This window comes from Triticum urartu, chromosome 7A (assembly GCF_056163025.1).
Source record: "Triticum urartu cultivar PI428250 chromosome 7A, HENAU_Tu73, whole genome shotgun sequence".
Classification (NCBI taxonomy): Eukaryota; Viridiplantae; Streptophyta; class Magnoliopsida; order Poales; family Poaceae; genus Triticum; species Triticum urartu.
Window position 1 is genome coordinate 613964265 of NC_141879.1, and position 26537 is coordinate 613990801.

Sequence of the window (26537 nt, forward strand, 5' to 3'; positions counted from 1 at the left end):
TTTGAAATGTATGCGAGCATAGTTGGATGGCGGCCTCCCGCATCCCTGTCCGCGGACGGACACGAGAGGAAATTTGCGGGTCGCCTTTTCATATGCATCAATCGATGTAAAGGACAGGTTAACCACCTTTTCAAATAATTAAATAAAATTCCCACCAAAATATTAAATAAAATTGTTTTTTATTAGTACATATTGGATTTAAGCTTGAGCTTAATATTCACATATTTATAAGACGTCACTTGCCTAACCGTATTTATTGCTCTTTTAATATTAATAAATGGCACATCTAGATGTGCTTTAGCAAAACTGTATTAATAATTGTCACTCATTTACTACTCCCTTCGTCCACTTTTATAAGTCGTTTCAGACAGCTTAAAATGGGCTGTTTTGTACATTATCTGAAATGTCTTCGAGGTCTTATAAAAATGAACAGAGAGAATAGTACTTTGACTAGTAAATGCAGTACCTTTGACTAGTCAAAGGTGTTTGAAATTGGCATATCTAGATGTGCTTTAGTAAAAGTGATACTAAATCAGTGACAATTAATGTAGATTTTGTTGAGGGTCGACAATTAATGTAGATTTGAGGGGTAGTAGTGGTAGAATTTTGATTGAAGAGGTTGACAGGTCGTCGGTCGAGAGCGAAGTTGTGCGTAGTCGCGCTGTGGAGTGTGGACTCGGTCTCTCCGGTTAGTTACGCTTGAAGCAACAGCCGACGCGGCCCATCCCACTCGGGTGGATCCAGAGCTCCCTGCCAGTTCACCGGCAATGTCGACCGCCGGAGGCGCCGACGACGGGCCGGAGCGTCGCCTGGTCTTCGCCTTCTACCTCACCGGCCACGGCTTCGGCCACGCCACCCGCGCCATCGAGGTCCCGCCCCTTCCCCTCCCCTCCACTCTCCTCCTCAGCCATTTCGGCCACCACGATCCCGACTCGCCGTTTCGCCGGAGAATTTGACCCTATTTGTGCGCGTGGCCGTGGCGCGCCTGGCAACTCGCAGGTGGTGCGGCACCTGATCGCGGCGGGGCACGAGGTGCACGTTTCCACGGCGGTGCCGGAGTTCGTCTTCACCGCCGAGCTGCGCTCCCCCGGCCTCCACGTCCGCAAGGTCTTGCTCGACTGCGGCGCCGTCCAGTCCGACCCCCTCACCGTCGATCCCCTCGCCACCCTCGAGAAGGTTCCGCATCGAAATTTCCTCACAACCTACGCCGTTGGCCTGCGTCTGACACTCTGACTGACTGGCTGCGTGGTTGCGGAAATGCAGTACCATCAGACCGCCGTGGTGCCCCGCGAGTCGATCCTGAGGACTGAGGCGGAGTGGCTGCGCTCCGTCAAGGCAGACCTAGTGGTACTACTGCTGCTCTGCTGTGCTATCATTCAGTCCATATTCAAAATTGATTCCTCTCGGCCATGGCTGCAATGTATGAACTATGAAGTGAATGCTGTTGTGGGATAGGTCTCGGATGTTGTTCCTGTGGTGTGCAGGGCGGCCGCAGATGCCGGTATCCGCTCGGTGTGCATTGGGAATTTTAGGTGAGCTTTTATTTCCCTTCTCTGTTTCTGCTGCATTGCCTGAAACTATTATTATACCAGTACCATTTTGCTCTACCTTGCCTCTCATGCTATACGGTGTCCTGCTAGACCTATCAACATTTCTCACGAGTTAACCCTCTCTGTTTCTGCTGCAATCATCGGCCTTACACAATCATGTGGAGCTGTTTTTCTAGTCTCTGTTGGCGCGGCGATGTTATCTGTCTGCATGTTGACTCTTTGAACAATCTCAACTTACACTTGCATTAGGAATAAATAACAAATGTATCAAAAGTTGGTATTTTATTTCGCCACGCACAATTTGCAGTTGGGACTCCATATATGCAGAATACATCATGGCAGCTGGGTCTCATCACCGATCTATTGTCTGGCAGGTCCCTTTCACTATTTCCCACATCATTGTATTACCTTATTTGTATCTTTCAAAGTGTTCAAAATTTCGAATTTGGACCTTCAGATTACAATTCTTGATTCTATGTTGTACGTTCCAACTCTCTGCTGCTGTCTTTAACACTGTCCCTTTTTGCGTATGCTCATTGGCACTTTTACCTGCTCAATGTGACTATCTCATAAACATTTACAGATAGCAGAGGATTATTCCAATTGTGAGACCTTACTTCGACTACCTGGATATTGCCCTAGTACGTGCAATTGCACTTTTTTTTCTTGTAAACGTCTATGCCCGACTTCTGAATATTCATCAGAACTGAACATTTCACTCTAGTGCCGGCTTTCCGTGATGTCACTGATGTGCCTCTGGTGGTAAGAGGGTTGCGCAAATCCAGATCTGAGGTTGGTGTCCTTCTGCTGAAGAAAGATATGCCACAGGCTTGAGCACCACTCTGTTTTCTAATTCTTATTTTGATCTATTAGGTCAGGAAGGACCTTGGAATTGCGGAGAGCACTAAGGTGGTCATTTTTAATTTTGGTGGACAGGTGAGCTTAAGAGACATGTTTCACTACTCTCTGCTGTAAAGGGTAACACATACACACCCTCAGAGACAAAAATTAGAAGTGCTCGGGGTATTCAATAAAAAATAGGTTAACCAATCAGTTTGATGTATTGTGCAATTATTTGAAATTGTAATTCCATTACGCATTAATACACATACATCATTTTGAACCAATTTTCCTGCAACAGTAAATCCTTAAAATACACTATACACTGATGTTCACAAGAAAAAATGCATGTGTGAACATTGTTCTTCATATAATCGCATACCATGCTTTGTTGGAAGCCGGCTATCTTCTGTATTGAATGGTCCTACAATTACATACTCACATATCAAATGAAATCAATGTGATGTTATCCCCAGCCAGCAGGATGGAAACTGAAGCAAGAATGGCTGCCTGATGGCTGGATCTGTTTGGTATGTTTCTTTCTGCAATGGAGTTCTATTCCTGCAACAACTGTGCCTCTTGCTGATCTTAACTTGGTAATCTCTTCATAAAAGGTCTGTGGTGCATCTGATTCTCAAGAGGTTCCTCCAAACTTCATTAAGCTTGAGAAAGATACTTACACACCAGATGTTATGGCTGCATCTGACTGTATGCTAGGTAAAATAAAGCATTACATATTCACTGTTGAATGCTAGGTAGAGTATTATTTAAAAAGGAACTCTTCGAAGATACTCACCCCAGTTTTATATAGGAAAAATTGGGTATGGAACGGCAAGTGAAGCTTTGGCATACAAACTACCATTTGTGTTCGTTCGCAGAGATTATTTTAACGAGGAGCCATTTCTGCGGAATTTGCTTGAGGTTGAACATTTCTTACCATCACAATATTCTTGGGGTAAGTTAGTATAGCTGTGCTGAAAATGCCTTAATTTGACGTCCTCTCTCCCACTTTGTTTCAGCACCACCAAAGCAGCATTGAGATGATTAGAAGGGATTTCCTTGCTGGGCACTGGAAACCATATCTACTCCGTGCTCTCACACTTCAACCTTCCTATGATGGCCCAACAAATGGTGGCCAAGTAATTTCCCTGCATGCTCTCTAATAGGGATCTTTTTTTTTTTTGCATAACTGCATCCTAGCTTGTCAGGATTTAAAACTATTTATGCTGCCAATTGTATTTGGAGACTCTAAAATTTCACAACACACATGTCATGGTTTCCAATCCTCAAAATTGTACTAGAAATCCACAAAAAATAACCCATCCGGCCTGTGGTTGATGAGAATTGAACTCTTATCATCAGCCAGAGAGATAACGTGCCCCTCCATTGGGCTATGGCATGTTGCAGCTTGCAGTCAATTGTATTAGAACCTTTGAAGATTAACAGTTAGCTGCAGTACATCATTATGACACTACCAGCATAATCCTCATGTATGTTCCAAAAGATAGATTATTAGTTCACTAAATCAACTATATCATAAAGAAGGCTTCGACTATTGAAATTCATAATATTTGTAATGAGCTAATACCTGTCCATGCAGGTGGCTGCTCGGATCCTTCAGGACATTGCTGTTGGAAAGAAGTGTGCTTCTGACAAAGTGAGTCATTCTGGACGACTGTTGACTGATCAGTGAGATTCACACTATTTAAATATGTGATTATGATAGAGATATTTCCGTGCCCACTGTTCCACTCATTATATGCAACTGCGTCTGTCTTCATCCCAAATTCTCTAGTTTCCATGCTTCATATGGAAACATTTTTCCCTGGGAAGGTAGAAACCTATGCTGTGCTGCAAGTAAACTCATCACATATCGAGCACATGTTTTCTGTTTTCTTTTATTTTATAAACGAGATTGGAGTTGTAAGCAACATTTCAGAAACCCTGTTTTAGTGTTAGCCGATCAACCTATTTTATGTGCATTTACAGTTTAATGGAGCAAGACGATTGCAAGATGCAATAGTGTTAGGATATCAACTACAAAGGACTCCTGGGAAAGATGTAGGAATTCCTGACTGGTATTCTCTTAATGGCACAGAAATTGGTGCCCATCCAATCATAGAAAATACTGAAAAGATCAAAACGGCAGAATCGTGAGTTTATCCTGGTGTTTTTCATATGTTTGTGGTTTTCCAATGATAAATTTCTTTTACTGACGTACCAAATTTGGTTCTGACAGATGCTGTGAAGACTTTGAGATACTCCATGGGGACTTGCAAGGATTAACAGATACCATGGCCTTTTTGAAGAGCTTATCCGGACTTACTGGAAATGAATTGAAGGATTCTGAGGTGCAATCCCGAGAAAGAACTGCTGCATCCGTGCTCTTTGACTGGGAGGTACTAATCTTTCAGTGCTTTGTGTTAATTTTAGTGAACTATACCACCGTATGAACCACATGTTGCTGCTGCTGACCTTGTACATTCAGATAATATCTTCCTGGATTTCAGAAATAAGCCAACTTTTGCCTATGCTCTAGTTCCATTTTGAAAATTGCTAATTTATTATCCTCGCATACTATTTGGTTCAACCAATGTGAGCCATGGCTCATTTCTTATTAGTTTGCACAGACCACGTAGAGCTAACTTTCCATGCTGGATTCAAGTTTTGTCATAAAGCAACTCAACGGGAAATTGTCAGATAGATACTTTGCATATATTATTCCGGGAAATTTCTATTCACGTTGTTGACCACAAATTTTACCATGTTAACTAAATAGCAACCGTTGCTCTTTGTTTTGCCAACAATCCTATTTCTTTCGTTGATCTTTCTTTTTCTCAAATTTATCTTTGTTCACTCGTATTCTATCCACGCATATATATGACTTTGTCAAGCTTTTATAGGAGGAAACTTGATTCCTAATTAGTCTTACTGGCTTGTTCGTATGTTATGTTAGGTTGACACCTGAAGTTAGTTATTTGAAATGCCCAAGCCCAACAAATGATTGGTTTCTTATAATTGTTTTTCTCTTAATTCATTCCTTTGCAGAGGGAAATATATGTAGCAAGGGCGCCTGGAAGGTTAGATGTCATGGGTGGCATTGCAGACTATTCAGGAAGTCTTGTTTTGCAGGTATGCTCAATTACAGGTGAAAAATGGCAGTTATCTATCTGATTTTACGTTAGATAATATCATGGTACTTACTCTTATAAATAACTTAGTCCCCTGACTACCAGTAACATCTGTTGCGCCTGAAACAAGCAACTTTTTTCCTCTAGTCATAAAATGATTTCTGCTCAGATTGTGCATCTTTAAGTTCTGTATGCTGTGCAAAAACTCAGAATTCCATCGTTCCCCATATATGCTATATTTTCAGTAAACCGCTGACTTGTCATGAACTTTCTTCAGTTCACAGATAATTAGATAGAATTTTGGAAATAAATGCAGTATTGTTCTTGTCAAGTCATATTTTAGTTAGTTGTGATGGAAAATTTTGATGCCATTAGTAGATGCCTCTTCGGGAAGCCTGCCATGTTGCTGTTCAGAGAAACCATCCTAGCAAGCAGAAGCTATGGAAGCATGTACAAGCAAGACAGCTTGAGAACACAGGGGTGGTACCTGTGGTACAAATTGTATGTTCTACTCAATTGTTCAAATATTTTTTGTTGTCATTAATTCTCAAGATTCGCTACCATTATTTTCTTTAGTTATCTGCAGAACATAAGTATACCTTATATTGTTTGTATGATAAAAATGTCCATTTTGCCCAATTTGTACTTTTATAACTCTGATAGAACTGGTGAAAGTGCATTATCTTATGTATATCATTATTTTGCAGGTTTCATTTGGTTCTGAATTGAGTAATCGTGCACCAACTTTCGATATGGACCTGTCCGATTTTATGGATGGTGACAAACCAATATCGTATGAAAAAGCCAGAGAGTTTTTCTGCCAGGACCCATCACAAAAGTTAGTGTCTTTATTTTTATACAGAAATTCTGAGTGATCAATTATATTCACATATTTCCCAATTATATCCGATATCAGATGGGCTGCTTATGTCTCCGGAACAATTTTAATCTTGATGACTGAGCTAGGCGTCCAGTTCACTGACAGCATGAGCATTCTGGTAAGCACATAAGCTTCTCCTTGTCCTCCATTAATGTGCATGTTAATTTTTGTTTTCAACAAAAATGATTTTAAACGCTCTATTTAGGGGACTGTGCGAAATCACAGTGTCATACTAGTTGATCGTGTTTCTTCTCTTGGACACATGATAACGGTTATGTTATGTGTTTTACGCAATCAGTTCTTATTTAGTTTCTGCCCTGAAACTGTAGGTTTCTTCTGCTGTGCCAGAAGGCAAAGGTGTTTCTTCTTCTGCGTCAGTGGAGGTTGCCACGATGTCTGCTATTTCAGCTGCCTATGGTTTGTTGATTGCCCATAGCTACATTTTACCCTAATCCTGCCATCTATTGGACTAACCTTTTTAGAATCTCCTAATTTTTTTTCTATTTTATTTTGTTGCCTGCAGGTTTAAACATTACTCCAAGGGATCTTGCTTTGCTTTGTCAAAAGGTATGATCTGAACAAAATTCTGGTTGTAAGAATAGAATCTGGCAAGTGCGTTATAGTTCTACGATTTTTCAGGTTGAGAATCATGTTGTTGGAGCTCCATGTGGGGTCATGGACCAAATGGCATCTGCTTGTGGAGAAGCTAACAAACTCCTTGCAATGGTGTGCCAGGTTAGTAGTCTTTATTAGATTCCACAAGTTGGTTGATTTATCTTAACTCCATTCGAAACCATGTTACTTCTGTATTGTTCAATCACAGTTTTGGTGCAGCCTGCAGAAGTGAAGGAATTGGTTATGATTCCATCTCATATTCGATTTTGGGGTCTAGACTCTGGTATACGACATAGGTAGTTTTTTTTCCTCGTTGAGCTTTGACAGAACTTTTGTGGTTGGGCGAATTGCATCTGATTGCAGTATTCTGTCATGTCTTGAGATAACAGTGTCGGTGGGGGAGATTATGGATCTGTAAGGGTAGGCACTTATATGGGACGAAAGATGATTAAGTGTGCAGCATCCGACTTAGTATCAGTATCCTCAACTTCAGATGCCCCTGCTCAGTCTGATGATTATAAAGAAAAGGGAAGGGATGTACTGAAGTCTGAAGCTTCCATGGAGTATTTGTGCAAGCTGCCACCTCACAGGTCACACTTTCTTTACTTAGTTCGCAAAAACATGATTCTTTCTGGACATTGCATGTATAGTAGTTATGATAAGATCTGAATTTCAGATATGAAGCTGCTTATTCAAAAGATATTCCGGAGACCATCACTGGAGGTGCATTTTTAGAGAAATATGGAGACCACGATGACATGGTAACGGTAATTGATCCAAAAAGATCTTACAGTGTGAAGGCGCCCACTAGACATCCCATATATGAAAACTTCAGAGTTGAGGTTCGATATTTTCACCAGATTGTTTTCTTTCTGCACTATGTTTGGAAATTTTCATTGTTTTCCCAGCATGCTGTCATGGCAGCGGTTGCAATTTTTCTGGTATCATCATAAGTGCCACAATAATGTAAATTATCCCAAAGAGAAGAACCAAAATCTCTTTCTCCAAGCAATGATCATTCATTTGATTTCTCTTTACTGAAAAAAATAGTTTTGTTTATTTTATTGTTGACATTCTTCTATTTTCTGGCACGTAGACCTTCAAAGCATTATTAACAGCAGCTAATACAGATGAGCAATTGTCAGCCCTTGGAGAACTTATGTACCAGGTGAATTTGAATCTCCTAATCACCTATTTTGTTACGATGTACGTTTCGTCCACAAAAATGATGATTCTGTCTCATTTTTTTCTCACTGGACTTTAGGATTAACCCTTCACTGTGTTCCATAATTCTGACATTGTTTTCACATCCCATTGTTGACACTTGGCAGTGCCACTACAGCTACAATGCATGCGGGCTTGGTTCTGACGGCACAGAGAGGCTGGTTAATCTAGTGCAAGAAATGCAGCACAGAAAGACGCCGGAAAATGGAGGTCCTAATCTGTACGGTGCGAAGATTACGGGTGGAGGGTCTGGTGGCTCCGTCTGTGTTATCGGGAAGAACTGCCTCCAAAGCGCTGAAGAGATCGCCGAGGTAATTAAGTTCGTATACTAGTATGTTGATGGCTTCACCATGTTGCGAGCTACGGTCAATTTAGTAGCTTCCCCCAAATGTTTACTCCCTTGTGTCGCACTTTGGCAGTAACGATTCTGTTTCGGAATGCACCGTGCGGTCCATTGGGCTGCAGTTGTTTTTTTACTTTGTGTGGGTGGGACAATAACTTTGCCCTTGGACATTTTTTCAGATTCAGCAAAGGTACAAGGCGGCCACGGGATACCTACCGATCGTCTTCGACGGGTCGTCTCCAGGCGCCGGCAAGTTTGGTTACCTGAAGATCCGACGGCGGCGTCCCTAGTTGACAATCCCCGAATGAAGTGGTCGGCTTTCCAATCCATTGTGCCCGGTGAAGTTAGGTTTGTTGAGAGGTCAGGCTGCTGAATTGATTGAACACAGAACATGTGAAGCAGCAATTCATTGTGTATGTGGGACTGCAGCGTGAATAATAATAAGCTCTTTCTCGAGCACGTTTTCTGTAGCACAGTTCGTTGCGTTGCCATGACATTTGTGCTTCAGCCGCGAATGCCATGAATACATATATAGCACAAGATAGGAATCGAACAGTTTTTAAATATGAAAGCCAACTTGCTGTATGATTCACCACCACTAAATAGGTTAAATCTTCACCGGGGACAAAAAAAAAATGTTTTTTCCTAGTTCTTTTATAAGGCGTAACGAGGCAGGGTGAATAAGCTGAGTATCACGGAGTTTTTTTCCTAGTAGTTTATAAAAGGTATAATGCCGTTGTCGGATTGTTTTGATTGTGAGAATTTTTTTAACCTATCCGGAGCAATTCAAGATTTTTTTTCAGTTTGATTCTCCGAAGACCATCATTTTGAGTTTATTCATTCTCAGCTTTCAGCTCTTATTCTCAAAACTTACCGGTGCATCGCTCAAACATCCTCTAATCAGTTGATAATCTCTTCGTTCACTTGTATCTAAATCCTAGCAAGTATCTTCATTCATTTTCCAATTTTTCTCGGTGATTTGTGCTTTTGCTACTTTCTTATTCAATTCTTACGGTGGTCCATTCAAGATTTCTTTTTCTTTGTTATCATGTCAATTTATTCGTTGTTTTAATCTTACCGGTGGATCGTTGAAAACCTTCCCAAATTGGCGCGATATCTATCTTAATCCTTTCTACGAGAATAAGTAGTATGCCAAATCCGTTGCTTGTCATCAATTTAAATTGATGAAGGATAAGCATAATGTAATTATTATTCTTGTTTCATCGAGTAAACTCAATTCCTTATTCCGGAGGCTCATCAAATTCTCGGTTTCATTTGTTTCATCTTTTCTTTTCTCGGAGTTCCAAGCTCTCATCTTCACAAAGATTCATCTAAATCATTGCAAGGATTCACCTTGTGTTTTCAACTTCTCTTTCCTTTCATTTGATCATTCTTTTATTACCGGAGTTCTTCATGGAGGTTCTACATGATGGTTCATCAAGGACTTAATCCATTCTCAAAACGTTCATCAAGATTCTTTTCAGCATTCTTCATCTTGCAATCCGGAGTGCAATTCTTTCTAACTTATCTTTTGAAGTGGTGTTATGTCATTGTTGATAATTTCCCTTCGTATTTCATGATTCACAAGTTTCCAAGAGTGACATATCTAAATCCATCATTTTCTCTTCGCTCAAGACATATTTTCAACCAATTATTCTCTTCATTGGAGTTATTTTGGGTTATATTTCACCTAAAGCTTTTCCTAAGAATTGTTGCTATTTATGGTGCTTATAAATGATCCAAGTTCTTCATTTATCCTCCCGGTGGAATAAGATTCTCGTTTCCTTGTTGATATCAATCCAATATATTGTTTCGTTAGTGGCAGAATTTCACCTCAAGAATTTGAGATGTTTCCATAAGTCCACAACAAGCTTACACTTTTCGTTGGTGGTTTTTTCCAACAACTTCGTTCGACCCTTCTCCTAAAGATGTTTTTCAAGCTCATTTGAGGTAGAAGATATTGTTTTCTCCTCCGTTCATTCCATTCCATTCTCTCATTCGTTCCGGAGGCATTATGATGTTGCTCTTTTCTCTCATCATCTCAAGTTGTGAGGATCGTGTTCTTTTCGTGCTTATCCTTTTTACCGGAGTGTTGCGTCCTCTGCTCTAGTTCTTTTCGCCTTATCAAGTCTTGCATCTCTTTTCAACCGGAGTGCTGTCCGAACTTGGTCTTCCTTGTTTCTCTTTTCTAACGGAATGTTTTCAACTTTGTTCATCTCCATTGTATTCTTTTCTCGAACATGTTTTAACCTTTCAAGGTTCTTTTGTTTCACTCGTTTGTCAAAGAAGCAACTTAGTTTTTACCTCTTCTCTTTCTCTTCCGTTTTCCCTCCGGTGCCATCCTAGATCTCGGGACGAGATCCTCTCGTAGTGGTGGAGTGTTGTAACGCCCCGAGATCGTTGCGCCAGGTGTCTTCCAGTTATTCGCTGTCGTTGCCATGTCATTTGTTTGCGTGTCATGCATTTCATATCATGTCATCATGTGCATCGCATTTGCATACGTGTTCGTCTCATGCATCCGAGCATTTTCCTCGTTGTCTGTTTTGCATTTCGGTGCTCCTATGTCCTCCGGTGTCCCCTTTTGCCTCTTTTCATGTGTGGGTGTTAAACATTCTCGGATTGGACCGAGATTTTCCAAGCGGCCTTGGTTTACCACCGGTAGACCGCCTGTCAAGTTTCGTGCCATTTGGACATCGTTTGATACTCCAATGGTTAACCGAGGAACCGAAAAGGCCTCGTGTGTGTTGCAGCCCAACACCTCTCCGAAGTGGCCCAAATCCCAACAAAACCCCCTCCATCCTCTCGGTCGTTCGATCATGATCGCGTGGCCGAAAACCGTGCTCAATTTGGAGCCTCCTAGCTCCCTCTACCTATAAAAAGGCATCTCCCCCGAAAATTCGCGGATGAACCCTAGACTTCTTCCCCTCGCGTCGCCGGACAAAAATCCCCGCTGCCTGGACATGTTCGCCTTGTCCCACGCCCAATCGTCGCGCGCCACATGTCCCAGCGCCGCCCTCTGCTGCCGCGGCCCGCGAGGCCCACGGCCGACCCGCCCGCGCCCGTGCCGGGCCCAAGCCGCCCGTCCCCGCCACACTGCAGCGCGCCTCGCCGGCCGCCTTCACCGCCACCCGCGGGCATCTCCGCCGCCGTGCGCCTGGGCCGCCGTCCCGCCGCGAGCTCCCCGCCGTCGGCAAGCTCCTACACCGCGCCTGTCGTGCCTCCCTTCTCCTCTCCCCGGCCAGATCTCACCCATGAACTCCTCTCTCGCAGGTGCGCCGCCCCGCCATCACCGGAGCACGTCACTTCCGCTCCAGATCCGGATGCCCCACCGCCGATCTACCCGTTTCCGGTGCCTCTCACGCGTCCCCGGCCTTCGCAGCCCTCGCTGGAGTTCCTATGCGCCGCCGCCGCCCCTGCCATGGGCGTCTCTCTCCTGTTCGAGCGGGAGGAGGAGGACGAGCGCCGTCTCGGGCCTCGCTCGTTCTCCCGTGGGCCACCGCATCCCTCCGGCCCAGCTAGCTAGCCCGCTTCCTCCTCTGCACGACCTGGGCCGAGCCCATGGGTGAGCAAGCCCCAGATCTTCGCCCGATGCACGTTTTAACTATTCTACGCTCACCTGTTTTTCTGCTAAGTCCCTAAGTCTGTGACATTTTGTGCTCATGTTCATCGCATCATAACTCCTCATCCATAGCTTCGTTTTGCATGCATGATTTGTCTAAATGTTCATCTGGATGTCCTCTTCATTTTGTTCCATTGTGCCACTCTCGTTTGAGTCCATCTTGATGCCCAAATTGTTGATGCAAGAGTGCTATAAAATGTTAGTTCCTGTTACTTAGCATTTTATGAGCATTTGTCATTTTTGCCATGATTATTGTGTGATTCCTATGGGCATGATATCTACATGTGTTTTGGGCTATGTCATGCCATCTTTATAGGGGTGTATGCCATGTATTTTTGTGATCAATGTGGTGACTAGCACATGCATCCAAAATAGCTCTCGTGATATTGCTGATTTCAGGGACTTAGAATTTCACTAAGTCATTTCCCTGCTGTTATTTTTATGCCATGTATTCATGTTGCTACAGAGAGATCCATGCTTCTTTTGAGTATGTTCAGTAAGGATGATTTGAGCATATGGTTGTGCTCTATCCATCCATGTCCCTGTTTGCATTTATGGAGTACCCTAGCATGACTCAGTCTTGCTCTACTTTTGCTATAAAATGTTCCTGGGAGATTGTTTACGTGTTAATCAGTATTGCCAAGGTTGTTGTAGTTGATCCAAGCATGCTATGAGATTGTTCTTGCCATGGTTAGCTTCTTGATCATGTCTTATTGCTGGTAGTATGCTTAGCTTGTCATGCAATGCCTTGTGTTGAGTGCATCCAGCTTGCAAGCATGCCTTCATAACTCTGTTTTTGCCATGTCCAGTTTTCTGCTAAGTCTGAATCTATTAACGAAACTTGCTATGTTTACATGGGTGCCATCACATCTTATGATCCTTTTTGGCTTATGGTCAGTAAGGAACTTTTGTTATATGCTTTGAGTAGTTTCATGCCATGCCTTTGTTTGCTATGTTCTGTTCCTGTAGCATGTTGTAATCTTGCTCTAAACATTGCTTCCTGATGTTAATTCCTGACATGTTAGTATTTTCACTAAGTCTGTGATGCTGTTATCTTTTGCCCTTTTGCCATGCTTGTTTGAACCTGCTATTGTGTGTTTTAGCCGTAGCTCAGTGTTCATCTTTTGTCAAGCATCTTGAGTAGATCACTGTCATATTCTTTGTTGCTATGTTGGAGTGCAGTAGCTTAGTTTCTTGTTGCATTCTAGAGGGCATCGTGCTGTTAATCGCAGAATTGTGCCATTATTGTTTTGCTTGCCTTTTGCAAACTGTGCATCCGATTCCGGTGATCTTTATATCGATTTCGACCGAAATCAACTCATCTTTACAACGGCGCACTTGGTTTGCCAAGTTGAGGCCTGATTCAATATTTTCCTTCCGGAGCTTGCATATGCATTGCATATCACATCCCGTGTATCATGCCAAGTTTTGCATCATGTTGCTTGCGCATTGAACGTGGTTGATTGTGGTTTCCTTTGCTTGTGTTCTTGCCTTGGGTAGAGCCGGGAGACGAGTTCGCATTCGAGGTACCCGTTGAGTATGCTTACGGAGATCAAGCTTTCGTCAACTTGGAGAACTTTGCAGGCAAGATGATCATACCCTCGAAATCACTTCTATCTTTGCTTGCTAGTTGCTCGCTCTTTTGCTATGCCGCGATACCTACCATTTGCTTTATCATGCCTCTCATATTTCTATATCAAGCCTCTAACCCATCTTGTCCTAGCAAACCGTTGTTTGGCTCTGTTACCGCTTTGCTCAGCCCCTCTTATAGCGTTGTTAGTTGCAGGTGAAGATGAAGTTTGTTCCATGTTGGAACATGGATTTTGTTGGGATATCACAATATCTCTTATTTAATTAATGCATCTATATACTTGGTAAAGGGTGGAAGGCTCGGCCTTATGCTTGGTGTTTTGTTCCACTCTTGCCGCCCTAGTTTCTGTCATACCGGTGTTATGTTCCTTGATTTTGCATTCCTTACACGGTTGGGTTATAATGGGAACCCCTTGACAGTTCGCCTTGATTAAAACTCCTCCAGCAAGGCCCAACCTTGGTTTTACATTTGCACTAACAACCTATCACCTTCCCTTGGGTTCTGCAGACTCAAGGGTCATCTTTATTTTAACCCCCCCCCCCCGGGCCAGTGCTTCTCTAAGTGTTGGTCCGACCTGAGCAATGTTCGACGCCCCCTGGGCAACCAGGGTCTATGCCAACCCGACGTCTTGCTCATCCGGTGTGCCCTGAGGACGAGATATCTGCAGTGAAGGAAATATGCCCTATAGGCAATAATAAAGTTATTATTTATTTCCTTATATCATGATAAATGTTTATTATTCATGCTAGAATTGTATTAATCGGAAACATAATACATGTGTGAATACATAGACAAACAGAGTATCACTAGTATGCCTCTACTTGAATAGCTCGTTGATCAAAGAAGGTTATGTTTCCTAACCATAGACATGAGTTGTCATTTGATTAACGGGATCACATCATTAGGAGAATGATGTGATTGACTTGACCCATTCCATTAGCTTAGCACTTGATCGTTTAGTTTGTTGCTATTGCTTTCTTCATGACTTATACATGTTCCTATGACTTTGAGATTATGCAACTCCCGTTTACCGGAGGAACACTTTGTGTGCTACCAAACGTCACAACGTAACTGGGTGATTATAAAGGTGCTCTACAGGTGTCTCCGAAGGTACTTGTTGGGTTGGCGCATTTCGAGATTAGGATTTGTCACTCCGATTGTCGGAGAGGTATCTCTGGGCCCTCTCGGTAATGCACATCACTTAAGCCTTGCAAGCATTGCAACTAATGAGTTAGTTGCAGGATGATGTATTACGGAACGAGTAAAGAGACTTGCCGGTAACGAGATTGAACTAGGTATTGAGATACCGACGATCGAATCTTGGGCAAGTAACATACCGATGACAAAGGGAACAACGTATGTTGTTATGCGGTCTGACCGATAAATATCTTCGTAGAATATGTGGGAGCCAATATGAGCATCCAGGTTCCGCTATTGGTTATTGACCGGAGACGTGTCTCGGTCATGTCTACATTGTTCTCGAACCCGTAGGGTCCGCACGCTTAAGATTTCGATGACAGTTATATTATGAGTTTATATGTTTTGATGTACCGAAGGAGTTCGGAGTCCCGGATAAGATCAGGGACATGACGAGGAGTCTCGAAATGGTCGAGACGTAAAGATCGATATATTGGACGACTATATTCGGACTTCGGAAAGGTTCCGAGTGATTCGGGTATTTTTCGGAGTACCGGAGAGTTACGGGAATTCGCCGAGGAGTATATGGGCCTTATTGGGCCATACGGGAATAGAGGAGATAGGCCAAAAGGAAGGAGGCCTGCGCCCCCCCCCCTCTGGTCCGAATTGGACAAGGGGTGCAGCCCCCTTTCCCTTCTCCCTCTCCTCCTCTTTCCTTCAATCCTACTCCAACAAGGAAAGAAGGAGTCCTACTCCCGGTGGGAGTAGGACTCCCCCCTTGGCGCGCCCTCCTCCTAGGCCGGCCGCCTCCCTCCCTTGCTCCTTTATATACGGGGCAGGGGCCACCCCATAAACACAACAATTGATCATTGATCTCTTAGCCGTGTGCGGTGCCCCCCTCCACCATAATCCTCGATAATATTGTAGCGGTGCTTAGGCGAAGCCCTGTGACGGTAGAACATCAAGATCATCACCACGCCGTCATGCTGACGGAACTTTTCGCCGACATTCTGCTGGATCGGAGTTCGGGGATCGTCATCGATCTGAACGTGTGCTAGAACTCGGAGGTGTCGTAGTTTCGGTGCTTGATTGGTCGGGCTGTGAAGACGTACGACTACATCAACCGCGTTGTTATAACGCTTCCGCTTCCGGTCTACGAGGGTACGTAGACAACACTCTCCCCTCTTGTTGCTATGCATCACCATGATCTTGCGTGTGCGTAGGAAATTTTTGAAATTACTACGTTCCCCAACACAGAGAAGTTACCATACGAGATGACCCCAGAGGAAAACGAGAAGATCGTGCGAGACGAAGTGAGAAACTTCTTTGAAGGGGTGAAAGCAAAGAAACATCCACCTCTGGAGGAGAAGGTAGATCCGGTGAAAGCGAAGTGCACTATGGAAGCCCTGAAGAAACCACCAAAGTCTCCGCCGAAAGGCAACTATGAGCGCATTATTGAAAGGTCATTTATCAAAGCGGAGCGATCGGGAAGTACTGTTAGTGATCAAAGGTTAGCGGAACTACGAGCTGGGAAAAAATTCCTAGCTAGGCGAACAAGCGAACCAATCGTTCCCCCCGCTCAAGGTGTCTAGCGATATCGTCGCTAACGATTCGAGGATGGTGATCAGTTATAACAATCTTGATGATTACCTTCCCGACGATGTACATTATGAATTCTTGGAGGTGGAAGAACGCAAATACGAGTACGGGAAGCCTCTCGTCAAAGATGAAAGGTCTCTAACAACGATGATGCGAAGATTCCATGATTGGTACATGAAAACCTGCAGAGAGTCTGGGGGGGGGGGGGAATACTTTGACGCTGAGAGTTAAAGAGGAGCATGATCTCGTTGGAACTGATCTGTTGAATGTTCCATTTGAGGAGTTCTTCCAGTTTTTCAATCAGAGGGCCCTCGATAAATTAACGGTCACTTGTTACTGTCTGTAATTACTACTTCTGTCATTAAGTCTCTATATATAGGTCAGCTCTTTCATTGCATGTATTTATAATTATCCTCACTATATTATGCGGATTGAAGATCGCCGAACTGAAGAAAAGACAAATCGGTGATATTGGGTTCATTAACCCAAATATCATAGATGCATATTCGGTTGAATTTCAGAAAAAAGATACCAAGGCCAACTTGCTACGATCGTTGGTATTAAATAAAAACAAAGGTATAATACTCTTTCCTTATAACTTCAAGTGAGTGTTACTTTCTTGTGCATATTCGGTTTCCCTTATTAGTCGAGGTTATAGTAATGTAATTGATGAGTTATGCATGTGTGCGTAGGTTCCACTATATTCTCCTAGATATTAAGCTTGAGCAGGGACTAGTAACCGTCTTAGACTCGAGACGAAAAGATCCCAAGGAGTATGCGGACATGACTGAAATTCTTGAGAAGTAAGTTAAACCAATCATTATCGCACCATATTGACAACTTTATTCACTTCCTGATATCAAGTAATTGTTTTCTTTGTCTGGCAGGGTTTCGAAAAAATTCACCTCCAAAGCTCCGGGACTTCCAAAGAAGCTGGAATTTAAACACCCAAAAGTAAGTACTACTAGCATGTTCCGCGCATCTCCTAGTGATTCAAGTGCTAGTTTCATCAATACCATTGTAGCATGCTTGCTTATCAGTTTGATTGACCTCTATTTCTTGTAAAATGGTTGTGGCAGGAAGCCGGGAATAATTACTGTGGATATTACATTTGCGAGTCCATCCGCCACACGACCCGTGAGCGGGGCTACACTAAAAAACAATATGAAGTGTGTAAGCAATAATATTCAGAATTTAACTTTATTTACCATCTTTTGTGTTGAGTTTCATTCATTCATATATATGCATTGACCCCCTTCTTCAAATTAGATGTTTCGGATGCGGGATGAACTCCTAGCACCAGATTGCATGCGAGGAATTCAAGAGGGATTGGCGGCATTCTTTCTTGACCACGTGATCGATAAAGACGGAGAATACTATGTGGACCCTGTGTTCATATATAATTAGGGGATTATACTGTAAGAGATCTTATATTGTATATATGTAGCCAGTAGCGTCGGATAGCTATACGAAAACTTGTTGTTCGACCAATCTCTCGGAGAAGGAGAGGTCGATATCACTTCTCTCCGTATGCATATGTTCATGACGATCTTCTGTTTCCTTCATTTTTGCTTACTAGCTAGCGTGCCGAGTGCTCTCTACACGTATAGTACGTAGTGTCGACCAAGCACGGAGATAAGAGAGGACACTTCTCTCTATTAATTAATTAGCTACCTAACACAATATATGAAACACCTTAATTAACCATACAAAACCCTCAAATCCCCCCCCCCCTTCAGAAAAAAAAACAAAAAACCTAGCCCCTGAACAACTGACACGTGGATGCATATTGGTCCTGGTTGATGCCACCAACTGGGACCAAAGGGCCTCCTACCTGGGCTCGCCGCACCGGCTACGTGGAGGCCCATTTGTCCCGGTTCGTGTAAGAACCGGGACTAAAGGCCAAGGGCATTAGTAACGACCTTTTAGTCCCGGTTCCCAAACCGGGACAAAAGGCCCTTACGAACCGAGACAAATGGCCCTTTTTCTACTAGTGCATCTTGTTTTGTCATGTGCACATAAAAATGTGGGCTTATCTCTACACAGAAATTAAACGTTCTACATTGTATTTAGTGCAAAGAAACTATTCATAAAATGTAAATTTGTGTGAAAAATGAGTATCAGTTTAACATAGAGTTATTTCTTAGATAAATAAAGCATGCTATTTTTTTATCCTAGTAGAAAAGAAGTTCATATCAGTCCTATGTACCAAGAATTTTTCTAATTGTCACTTGATCTCTTCTCTAGGATATGTCATCTTTCCTAAGAAAGATTGAGCAAACCCATATGATACAATCATTATCATCATGGAATGGAAAGATAGCTGATCTGTCAAATACTCAGTGAGGATTGCTCATGTTTGTACACTAGCATAACTAGGGAAAAGGGGCAAGTTTAATTCAGTAAACCCTGTGAGTATCCAAATGCATAATCAATCCAAAATCACTCTGTACATAGTTTAGCTCAATAGTTCCTCCAACCAGCAGTGTATCTAATCAAATATTCAGCAAGACCGCCACACCGAGATTTCAGCGGCCACGCTAAGATTTTGATTCACAACCATACCTAGCACACAATCAAGTTGCAGCATAGTGGAAGGGGCATTTAGGGTTGGAGTGGTGATGAGCCAAGTTGAGAGTGCAATTAGAAGAGAGAGAAAAAAGGGTCACCTGGCCATTGGAGTTGCCGCTCCATTCGTCCTCAGAGTCAGTCCGAGCCGGAGATGGAACTGAAAGAAGGGCGAGGTCCAGTGTCACGTCTCCACTACCGTCAGGTTCAGTAGCGTCCACGGACAGCTTACAGGTGGTCCCTGTGTTCCATTTTCCAGCTGGCGCTGTGCTGGTGTGGCTGCCAAGTGGGCCTGAGCGCACTGTGCGGCTGCGGATGCTGTTTAAATACTGATACAGTACACTGCAAAGGCTACTCCTTTCGATCCATAGTAAGTGTCGTGGTTTTAGTTCAGAACTGATGAAATGAATGGAGTTCAGGCACCAGTTCCTGTGGTGTTTGCAGCCGTCACTACTGCACCACCCTCACCTATTGCGCAGCCACCAGTTCGCAATCTTTCGCTGGGCGCCGGAACAATGTTTTCTGTTCGCAAACCAACGTCGGTAACAATGTTTTACGTAATCCAAATGTTCCCTTGTTGATGCTTGTCCCGGTTCTGTCTTTGATTCTTACATTGTTTTACAACCAGACTTATGTAAGTAAGCTGGGTCCATAACAATGTTTTCGTCACAATGTTTTCTGTTCGCAAGCCAAGGTCGGTAATAATGTTTTCTGTTCGCAATGCAAGGTCAGTAACAATGTTTTCTGTTCGCAATGCAAGATCGGTAACAATGTTTTCCTTAACAATGTTCCCCTGATAACGCACGGTCGTGAACCATGTTGTTCCTTTAGCTGGGCCATGGATGGTGACAACAAGATCCCTAACAATGTCTTTCGGGTAGCCGATGGTGGACGCAGGAAACTCCAATTAGGAAATCGTAACTTTCTTTCTTCTGCCGGGCGCCGACGCCGTGTCAGGAGTTCAGGCACACGCACGAGCAGGTCCCAGAGCAGCGTCGGGAGTTTGCAACGGCACCACGAGATCAAGATCAGTACGTCAAGCCGCTTAAGCATAATTTCCCTCGTTTCACGCATGAAAATCCTAATTTCTAGATGGATTGGCGTTTACTTACTTTAAGATGAACCAAACTCCACCCAAGCAGTGGGCCTCGATGGCGACGCTGTACTCAGATGGCCACGCTGCCACTGGTGGCAGGATTTCAAACGCCGTTGTCGTTCATGGGATTGGAATGAGTTTACTGCTGAAGCAACAGGGATCTATCACGGAGTACAATTCTGCTTTCGAAACAGCCATGTATCATCTGATTGCATTGGACCCTTCGCTGAACTCCAATTTTTTCATTTCCTAATTGCTAGTGGGACTCAAGGATGAGGTTCGAGCTGCAGTTCGCTTACAAGCTCCAACCAATGTCACTAGAGCAGTGTGTTTGGCGAAGATTCGGGAAGAAGAGCTGGAGTTACAGAGACCTAGGCCACGGTTTCAGAGTCAAGTTCCTCAGGAAACGAGTTCAGCTGCAGTTCCCCTGGTATCTCAACTCAAGGCTTGAAGAAAGCCACTGATGATTTTGGGCGTGAGAGGCAATTGCATGATTTCAGGCGTGCCAATGGGCTTTGCTAGCGCTGTGGTGATAAATACAGCAAGGAACATCAACGTAAAAAAACCAACGTAGCTTTTGACAATTCAGTTGGGAGAAGATGGAGAAATCTTAACTGAATATGCAGTACAGGCCTTAGAGCTGTTGACTGAACCTGAAACACTGGAGTGATGTCAACTTTCCAGTCATGCAGTCTCTGGAGCTGATAACAATGAAACCATTTGTATTGGAGCATTGGTTGCCAATCAAGTTATGCTGGCTCTTATTGATTCTGGAAGTAGTCACAGTTTTGTGTATGTAAACTTTGCTAGTCGTGCCTCTTTGGCTCTTCTGTCAGCTCCTTCAGTTGAAGTGACAGTTGCCAATGGTCAAGTGATGCATTCTCAGTATCAAGTGCAGAGTGTGAGTTGGTGGGCAGAAGGCCATACTTTTAATACTCCGATGAGAATTTTGCAATTAGGAGCTTATGATGCAGTGCTAGGTGTGGATTGGCTGAAAGGCCACAACCCAATGACGTGTGATTGGATTTGTACATCCATACAATCTGCAAAAAAGTGGGGAGGTTATTACTCTGCAAGGCGTTTAGTCTTCACAGGAGGTGAAATTGCAGGCCATTTCTGTTGAGCAGTTAGATCGTGCATTGGCTGGTAATGGTATTTGGGCAATGGCTGTCATTGATCCTTCCACTGTAAAGACAAAAACAGCCATGTTTCCACTGCAGAGGAACTCGCTGCTGTTCTGAATGAGTTCCAAGATGTGCTACACCTATTGGATTGCCTCCTCATCGAGTGTACGATCATGCCATTACATTAGAAACAGGGCACAACCCTCCTAACTCTCGACTGTATCGATACTCACCTCAGCAAAAGGACGAGATCGAGCGCCAAGTCGCTTAAATGATTGCAGCAGGTACAGTTCAGGCTAGTATGAGTCCATATGAAGGAAGGATGGAATTGAAAGAAGGGCGAGGTCCAAGGTCCAAGGAGTCGTTTCCTCCGGAAGCACCAGCGGACGACGACCAGGGGTTCAGGTGGTGACAAGCTCTGGAGCAGGGATGACCGCTGCAGGTTGCTGAAGTCGGCAGGGAGCTCGAGCGAGGGAAGTGGGATGTGGTGTGTGTGGGAGAAGAGATGAGAGAGGGACCGGTGGAGGAGTGAATAGCCTGCCACTCTTTCTCTCTGCCTTCATCTCGTCTCTATGGAAGAACGAAGAAAAGGAAAGAGCGAGAGGTTGGTGGTGGATAGCGGGCCCCGCTCTAAATATTTAGGCAAACTTCAGCGGTAAATCCCGGGAGCAGTAAAAAAACAAAAAATCCAAAGCTTAGGCGCTTTTGTGTGTGTACAACGAGAGCAACTAGTTGACTAGGGCTCATTTGGGAGCCTCACAACGATCAGCGTCACTTGACGCGCTCTCAACCGCCCGCCATGTGTCCTGCTCTGGGTGTTTCCTTCGAATTTTGTTTTATTTCATTTTTCGCACGTGTTTTCGGTTTTATAAACTTTTTTCGGGTTTAACGGGTCTTCTTTAACTTTTGGACCAAAAGAAATTTCAGGGAATTTTTTTTGCGTGGAAAGATGCATTTTTTTATTCGCGAGAGTCACGATTTTGCTTTCGCGAGTGACACGATTTTGCTTTCGGGAGAGTCACGGCCGTGCCTCTCGGAAACGGGAAAAAAAATACATTCTTTATTTTTTTTTTCGCGAGAGTCACGGTTTTGTTTCCATGAGCGCACGGTTGTGCTTTTGTGAGAGTCACGGCCGTGCCACTCTGAAGCGAAAAAAAAAACACATTTTTTTCCTTCCGCGAGAGTCACGGTTGTGCTTTCGGGAGAGGCACGGCTGTGCCTCTCGGAAACGAAAAAAACACGTGTTTTCTTTTTTTTTCTTCACGAGGCGCACGGTTTTGCTTCCGCGAGAGGCATGGTTATGCTTTCGCGAGAGGCACGGCCGTGCCTCCTCGGAAATGGAAAGAAAATTCTTTTCTCTTTTATTTTTCTTCCGCAAAAGGCACGGTTTTGCTTTCGCGAGAGGCACGGTTGTTATTTCACGAGAGGGACGGGCGTGCCTCTTTCGGAAAGGGAAAAAACCCATGCTTCCGGTTCGGTTTTTTGTCTGATTTTTCGTGATTTTTTTCTGTCAAAACCTATCAACATGAAATCTAGTTTTGAAGATCCCGATGCAAGAAATTCAACTGTGAAAACGATTCGAGATTTGGACACACGGTTTAAAAGATAAAACGTTTTGAATAAACGGATCTACAAAACAGGGAAAACTCTTAGGTTGCAACAAGTGACGCTCATGCAGTGCGCCACTTGTCGTAACCTAAAAAGACGGGAGTGATTTTTTACAATGAGTACTCTTCAATTAGTGATTTTAGTGTATAACACTAGAATATTACGATTGTCAAGCAATGCAACTAATCTATATCTATACCTATACCCCCTATACCCCTATTAATAAGAACTAGCACATATGTCTGTCCGTTGCAACAGGAGAGATAATACGAAACATGAACATTTTTTGAAATTTACAAACTTTTTGGAAAACATGAAACTTTTATAAAATCACTAATATTTTTTCAATTGATGATTTAAAGAAAACAGGATCATATTTTCAACATTCAGAACAATTTTAGAAAATGGGTTTTTCAAACGCGAACAATATTTTTCAATTTGTGAATATTTAAGTAAAACATGAATATTTTTCGAATTTTGCACATTTTTAAAATATAATTGTTTTATTAAATCTCAAGCAAATTTAGAAAAAACTATAATTTTTCAAATTTTGAACAACTTATGGAGCAAGAAAAATAAAGTTCGAAAGAGTAATTCAAAAAAGTATTTGTTTCAAATTTCTGAAAAGTTTTCGGAAATTGAACCAAAATAGAATTTCTGAAAATTTTGTATTTATAAAAAAATCAATGGGAAAAAGAAAAAATAAACAGGAAATAAGTAAAGAAAAAAAATAAAATGGGCCGGCCCAGTCTTGGGGGCCTATGAGAAGCAACGACTATATGGCGCACAGAGTGGCAAATAGTATTTTCCCACTACGTGGGTACTAAATTAAGTGGGCCGGTTTCACTGGGCCAGAGCGCACGTGACACAGATACGAAATTCTGGACAAACCATTACTCTTTTCTAAGAGACGGACGCAAAAAAATTTAGTACCATATCAAATAAAAACAATCTTTTCGGTGGTGAACGGATGAAAAAATTGAAGAAATATACCTTATTTTATTAGTAGGGGTATAGATGTAGATATATAGATACAGAAGATACGTTTCTTCAAATTTTCATCCGTTCACCATTAAAAAGATTCTTTTTTATCCGAGGTGATACTAAATTTTTGTGGTTCTATCCACTAGAAAATATAATAGATTTGTCCAGAATACCGTAATTTGGCCGCACGCGCTCCGGTCCAATGAATCCAGCTCATTTATTATTGCTCGTGTAGTTGAGAAGACTTATTTGTCGCATAGAGCGATAAATAGTTGAAGCTTCCCAAAGGTATCTTCTAATCACCTATTATTGCTCAGCTAATACAGATGAGCAATTGTCAGCCCTTGGAGAACTTATGTACCAGGTGAATTTGAATCTCCTAATCACCTATTTTGTTACGATGTACGTTTCGTCCACAAAAATGATGATTCTGTCTCATTTTTTTCCCACTGGACTTTAGGATTAACCCTTCACTGTGTTCCATAATTCTGACATTGTTTTCACATCCCATTGTTGACACTTGGCAGTGCCACTACAGCTACAATGCATGCGGGCTTGGTTCTGACGGCACAGAGAGGCTGGTTAATCTAGTGCAAGAAATGCAGCACAGAAAGACGCCGGAAAATGGAGGTCCTAATCTGTACGGTGCGAAGATTACGGGTGGAGGGTCTGGTGGCTCCGTCTGTGTTATCGGGAAGAACTGCCTCCAAAGCGCTGAAGAGATCGCCGAGGTAATTAAGTTCGTATACTAGTATGTTGATGGCTTCACCATGTTGCGAGCTACGGTCAATTTAGTAGCTTCCCCCAAATGTTTACTCCCTTGTGTCGCACTTTGGCAGTACCGATTCTGTTTCGGAATGCACCGTGCGGTCCATTGGGCTGCAGTTGTTTTTTACTTTGTGTGGGTGGGACAATAACTTTGCCCTTGGACATTTTTTCAGATTCAGCAAAGGTACAAGGCGGCCACGGGATACCTACCGATCGTCTTCGACGGGTCGTCTCCAGGCGCCGGCAAGTTTGGTTACCTGAAGATCCGACGGCGGCGTCCCTAGTTGACAATCCCCGAATGAAGTGGTCGGCTTTCCAATCCATTGTGCCCGGTGAAGTCAGGTTTGTTGAGAGGTCAGGCTGCTGAATTGATTGAACACAGAACATGTGAAGCAGCAATTCATTGTGTATGTGGGACTGCAGCGTGAATAATAATAAGCTCTTTCTCGAGCACGTTTTCTGTAGCACAGTTCGTTGCGTTGCCATGACATTTGTGCTTTAGCCGCGAATGCCATGAATACATATATAGCACAAGATAGGAATCGAACAGTTTTTAAATATGAAAGCCAACTTGCTGTATGATTCACCACCACTAAATAGGTTAAATCTTCACTGGGGACAAAAAAAAATGTTTTTTCCTAGTTCTTTTATAAGGCGTAACGAGGCAGGGTGAATAAGCTGAGTATCACGGAGTTTTTTTCCTAGTAGTTTATAAAAGGTATAATGCCGTTGTCGGATTGTTTTGATTGTGAGAATTCTTTTAACCTATCCGGAGCAATTCAAGATTTTTTTTCAGTTTGATTCTCCGAAGACCATCATTTTGAGTTTATTCATTCTCAGCTTTCAGCTCTTATTCTCAAAACTTACCGGTGCATCGCTCAAACATCCTCTAATCAGTTGATAATCTCTTCGTTCACTTGTATCTAAATCCTAGCAAGTATCTTCATTCATTTTCCATTTTTTCTCGGTGATTTGTGCTTTTGCTACTTTCTTATTCAATTCTTACGGTGGTCCATTCAAGATTTCTTTTTCTTTGTTATCATGTCAATTTATTCGTTGTTTTAATCTTACCGGTGGATCGTTGAAAACCTTCCCAAATTGGCGCGATATCTATCTTAATCCTTTCTACGAGAATAAGTAGTATGCCAAATCCGTTGCTTGTCATCAATTTAAATTGATGAAGGATAAGCATAATGTAATTATTATTCTTGTTTCATCGAGTAAACTCAATTCCTTATTCCGGAGGCTCATCAAATTCTCGGTTTCATTTGTTTCATCTTTTCTTTTCCCGGAGTTCCAAGCTCTCATCTTCACAAAGATTCATCTAAATCATTGCAAGGATTCACCTTGTGTTTTCAACTTCTCTTTCCTTTCATTTGATCATTCTTTTATTACCGGAGTTCTTCATGGAGGTTCTACATGATGGTTCATCAAGGACTTAATCCATTCTCGAAACGTTCATCAAGATTCTTTTCAGCATTCTTCATCTTGCAATCCGGAGTGCAACTCTTTCTAACTTATCTTTTGAAGTGGTGTTATGTCATTGTTGATAATTTCCCTTCGTGTTTCATGATTCACAGGTTTCCAAGAGTGACATATCTAAATCCATCATTTTCTCTTCGCTCAAGACATATTTTCAACCAATTATTCTCTTCATTGGAGTTATTTTGGGTTATATTTCACCTAAAGCTTTTCCTAAGAATTGTTGCTATTTATGGTGCTTATAAATGATCCAAGTTCTTCATTTATCCTCCCGGTGGAATAAGATTCTCGTTTCCTTGTTGATATCAATCCAATCTATTGTTTCGTTAGTGGCAGAATTTCACCTCAAGAATTTGAGATGTTTCCATAAGTCCACAA

General features: G+C 42.7%; 2 protein-coding genes and 1 long non-coding RNA gene across 3 annotated transcripts; 2 read left to right on the forward strand and 1 right to left on the reverse strand.

The window, feature by feature from the left end:
* The first annotated feature begins 646 nt into the window (after nt 1–646).
* Nucleotides 647–9053, forward strand: LOC125529624 (L-arabinokinase). The gene is made up of 28 exons (XM_048694038.2): nt 647–869; nt 1000–1176; nt 1264–1347; nt 1456–1532; nt 1858–1924; nt 2134–2191; nt 2275–2342; nt 2424–2486; nt 2867–2920; nt 3005–3107; nt 3202–3311; nt 3410–3529; nt 3991–4047; nt 4380–4543; nt 4630–4789; nt 5439–5522; nt 5900–6022; nt 6229–6359; nt 6438–6519; nt 6731–6818; nt 6925–6968; nt 7041–7136; nt 7236–7312; nt 7406–7606; nt 7693–7858; nt 8113–8184; nt 8348–8551; nt 8763–9053. Exons 1-28 carry the CDS (start codon nt 768–770, stop codon nt 8871–8873), a joined length of 2943 nt encoding a protein of 980 aa, XP_048549995.2. The 5' UTR covers nt 647–767; the 3' UTR covers nt 8874–9053.
* Nucleotides 9054–18838: 9785 nt separating this feature from the next.
* LOC125519898 (uncharacterized) lies at nt 18839–19267 on the reverse strand. The gene is made up of 2 exons (XR_007288371.1): nt 19199–19267; nt 18839–19094 (listed from the first exon to the last, which is right to left on the reverse strand). It is a non-coding gene; the product is annotated as an uncharacterized LOC125519898 (long non-coding RNA).
* Nucleotides 19268–21588: 2321 nt separating this feature from the next.
* LOC125521965 (L-arabinokinase-like) lies at nt 21589–25160 on the forward strand. The gene is made up of 4 exons (XM_048687032.2): nt 21589–21601; nt 24227–24273; nt 24437–24640; nt 24851–25160. Exons 1-4 carry the CDS (start codon nt 21589–21591, stop codon nt 24959–24961), a joined length of 375 nt encoding a protein of 124 aa, XP_048542989.2. The 3' UTR covers nt 24962–25160.
* Nucleotides 25161–26537: the final 1377 nt, after the last annotated feature.

Bases quoted from the DNA above. Each gene is read 5' to 3' on its own strand.
- LOC125529624 (XM_048694038.2), top strand. From the start codon at position 768: ATGTCGACCGCCGGAGGCGCCGACGACGGGCCGGAGCGTCGCCTGGTC. The intron at 1,348-1,455 runs GTACTACTGCTG...GTTGTGGGATAG, and splicing joins CCGTCAAGGCAGACCTAGTG to GTCTCGGATGTTGTTCCTGT. The intron at 6,023-6,228 runs GTATGTTCTACT...ATTATTTTGCAG, and splicing joins TGGTACCTGTGGTACAAATT to GTTTCATTTGGTTCTGAATT.
- LOC125521965 (XM_048687032.2), top strand. The intron at 24,274-24,436 runs GTGAATTTGAAT...GACACTTGGCAG, and splicing joins TTGGAGAACTTATGTACCAG to TGCCACTACAGCTACAATGC. The intron at 24,641-24,850 runs GTAATTAAGTTC...ACATTTTTTCAG, and splicing joins GCGCTGAAGAGATCGCCGAG to ATTCAGCAAAGGTACAAGGC.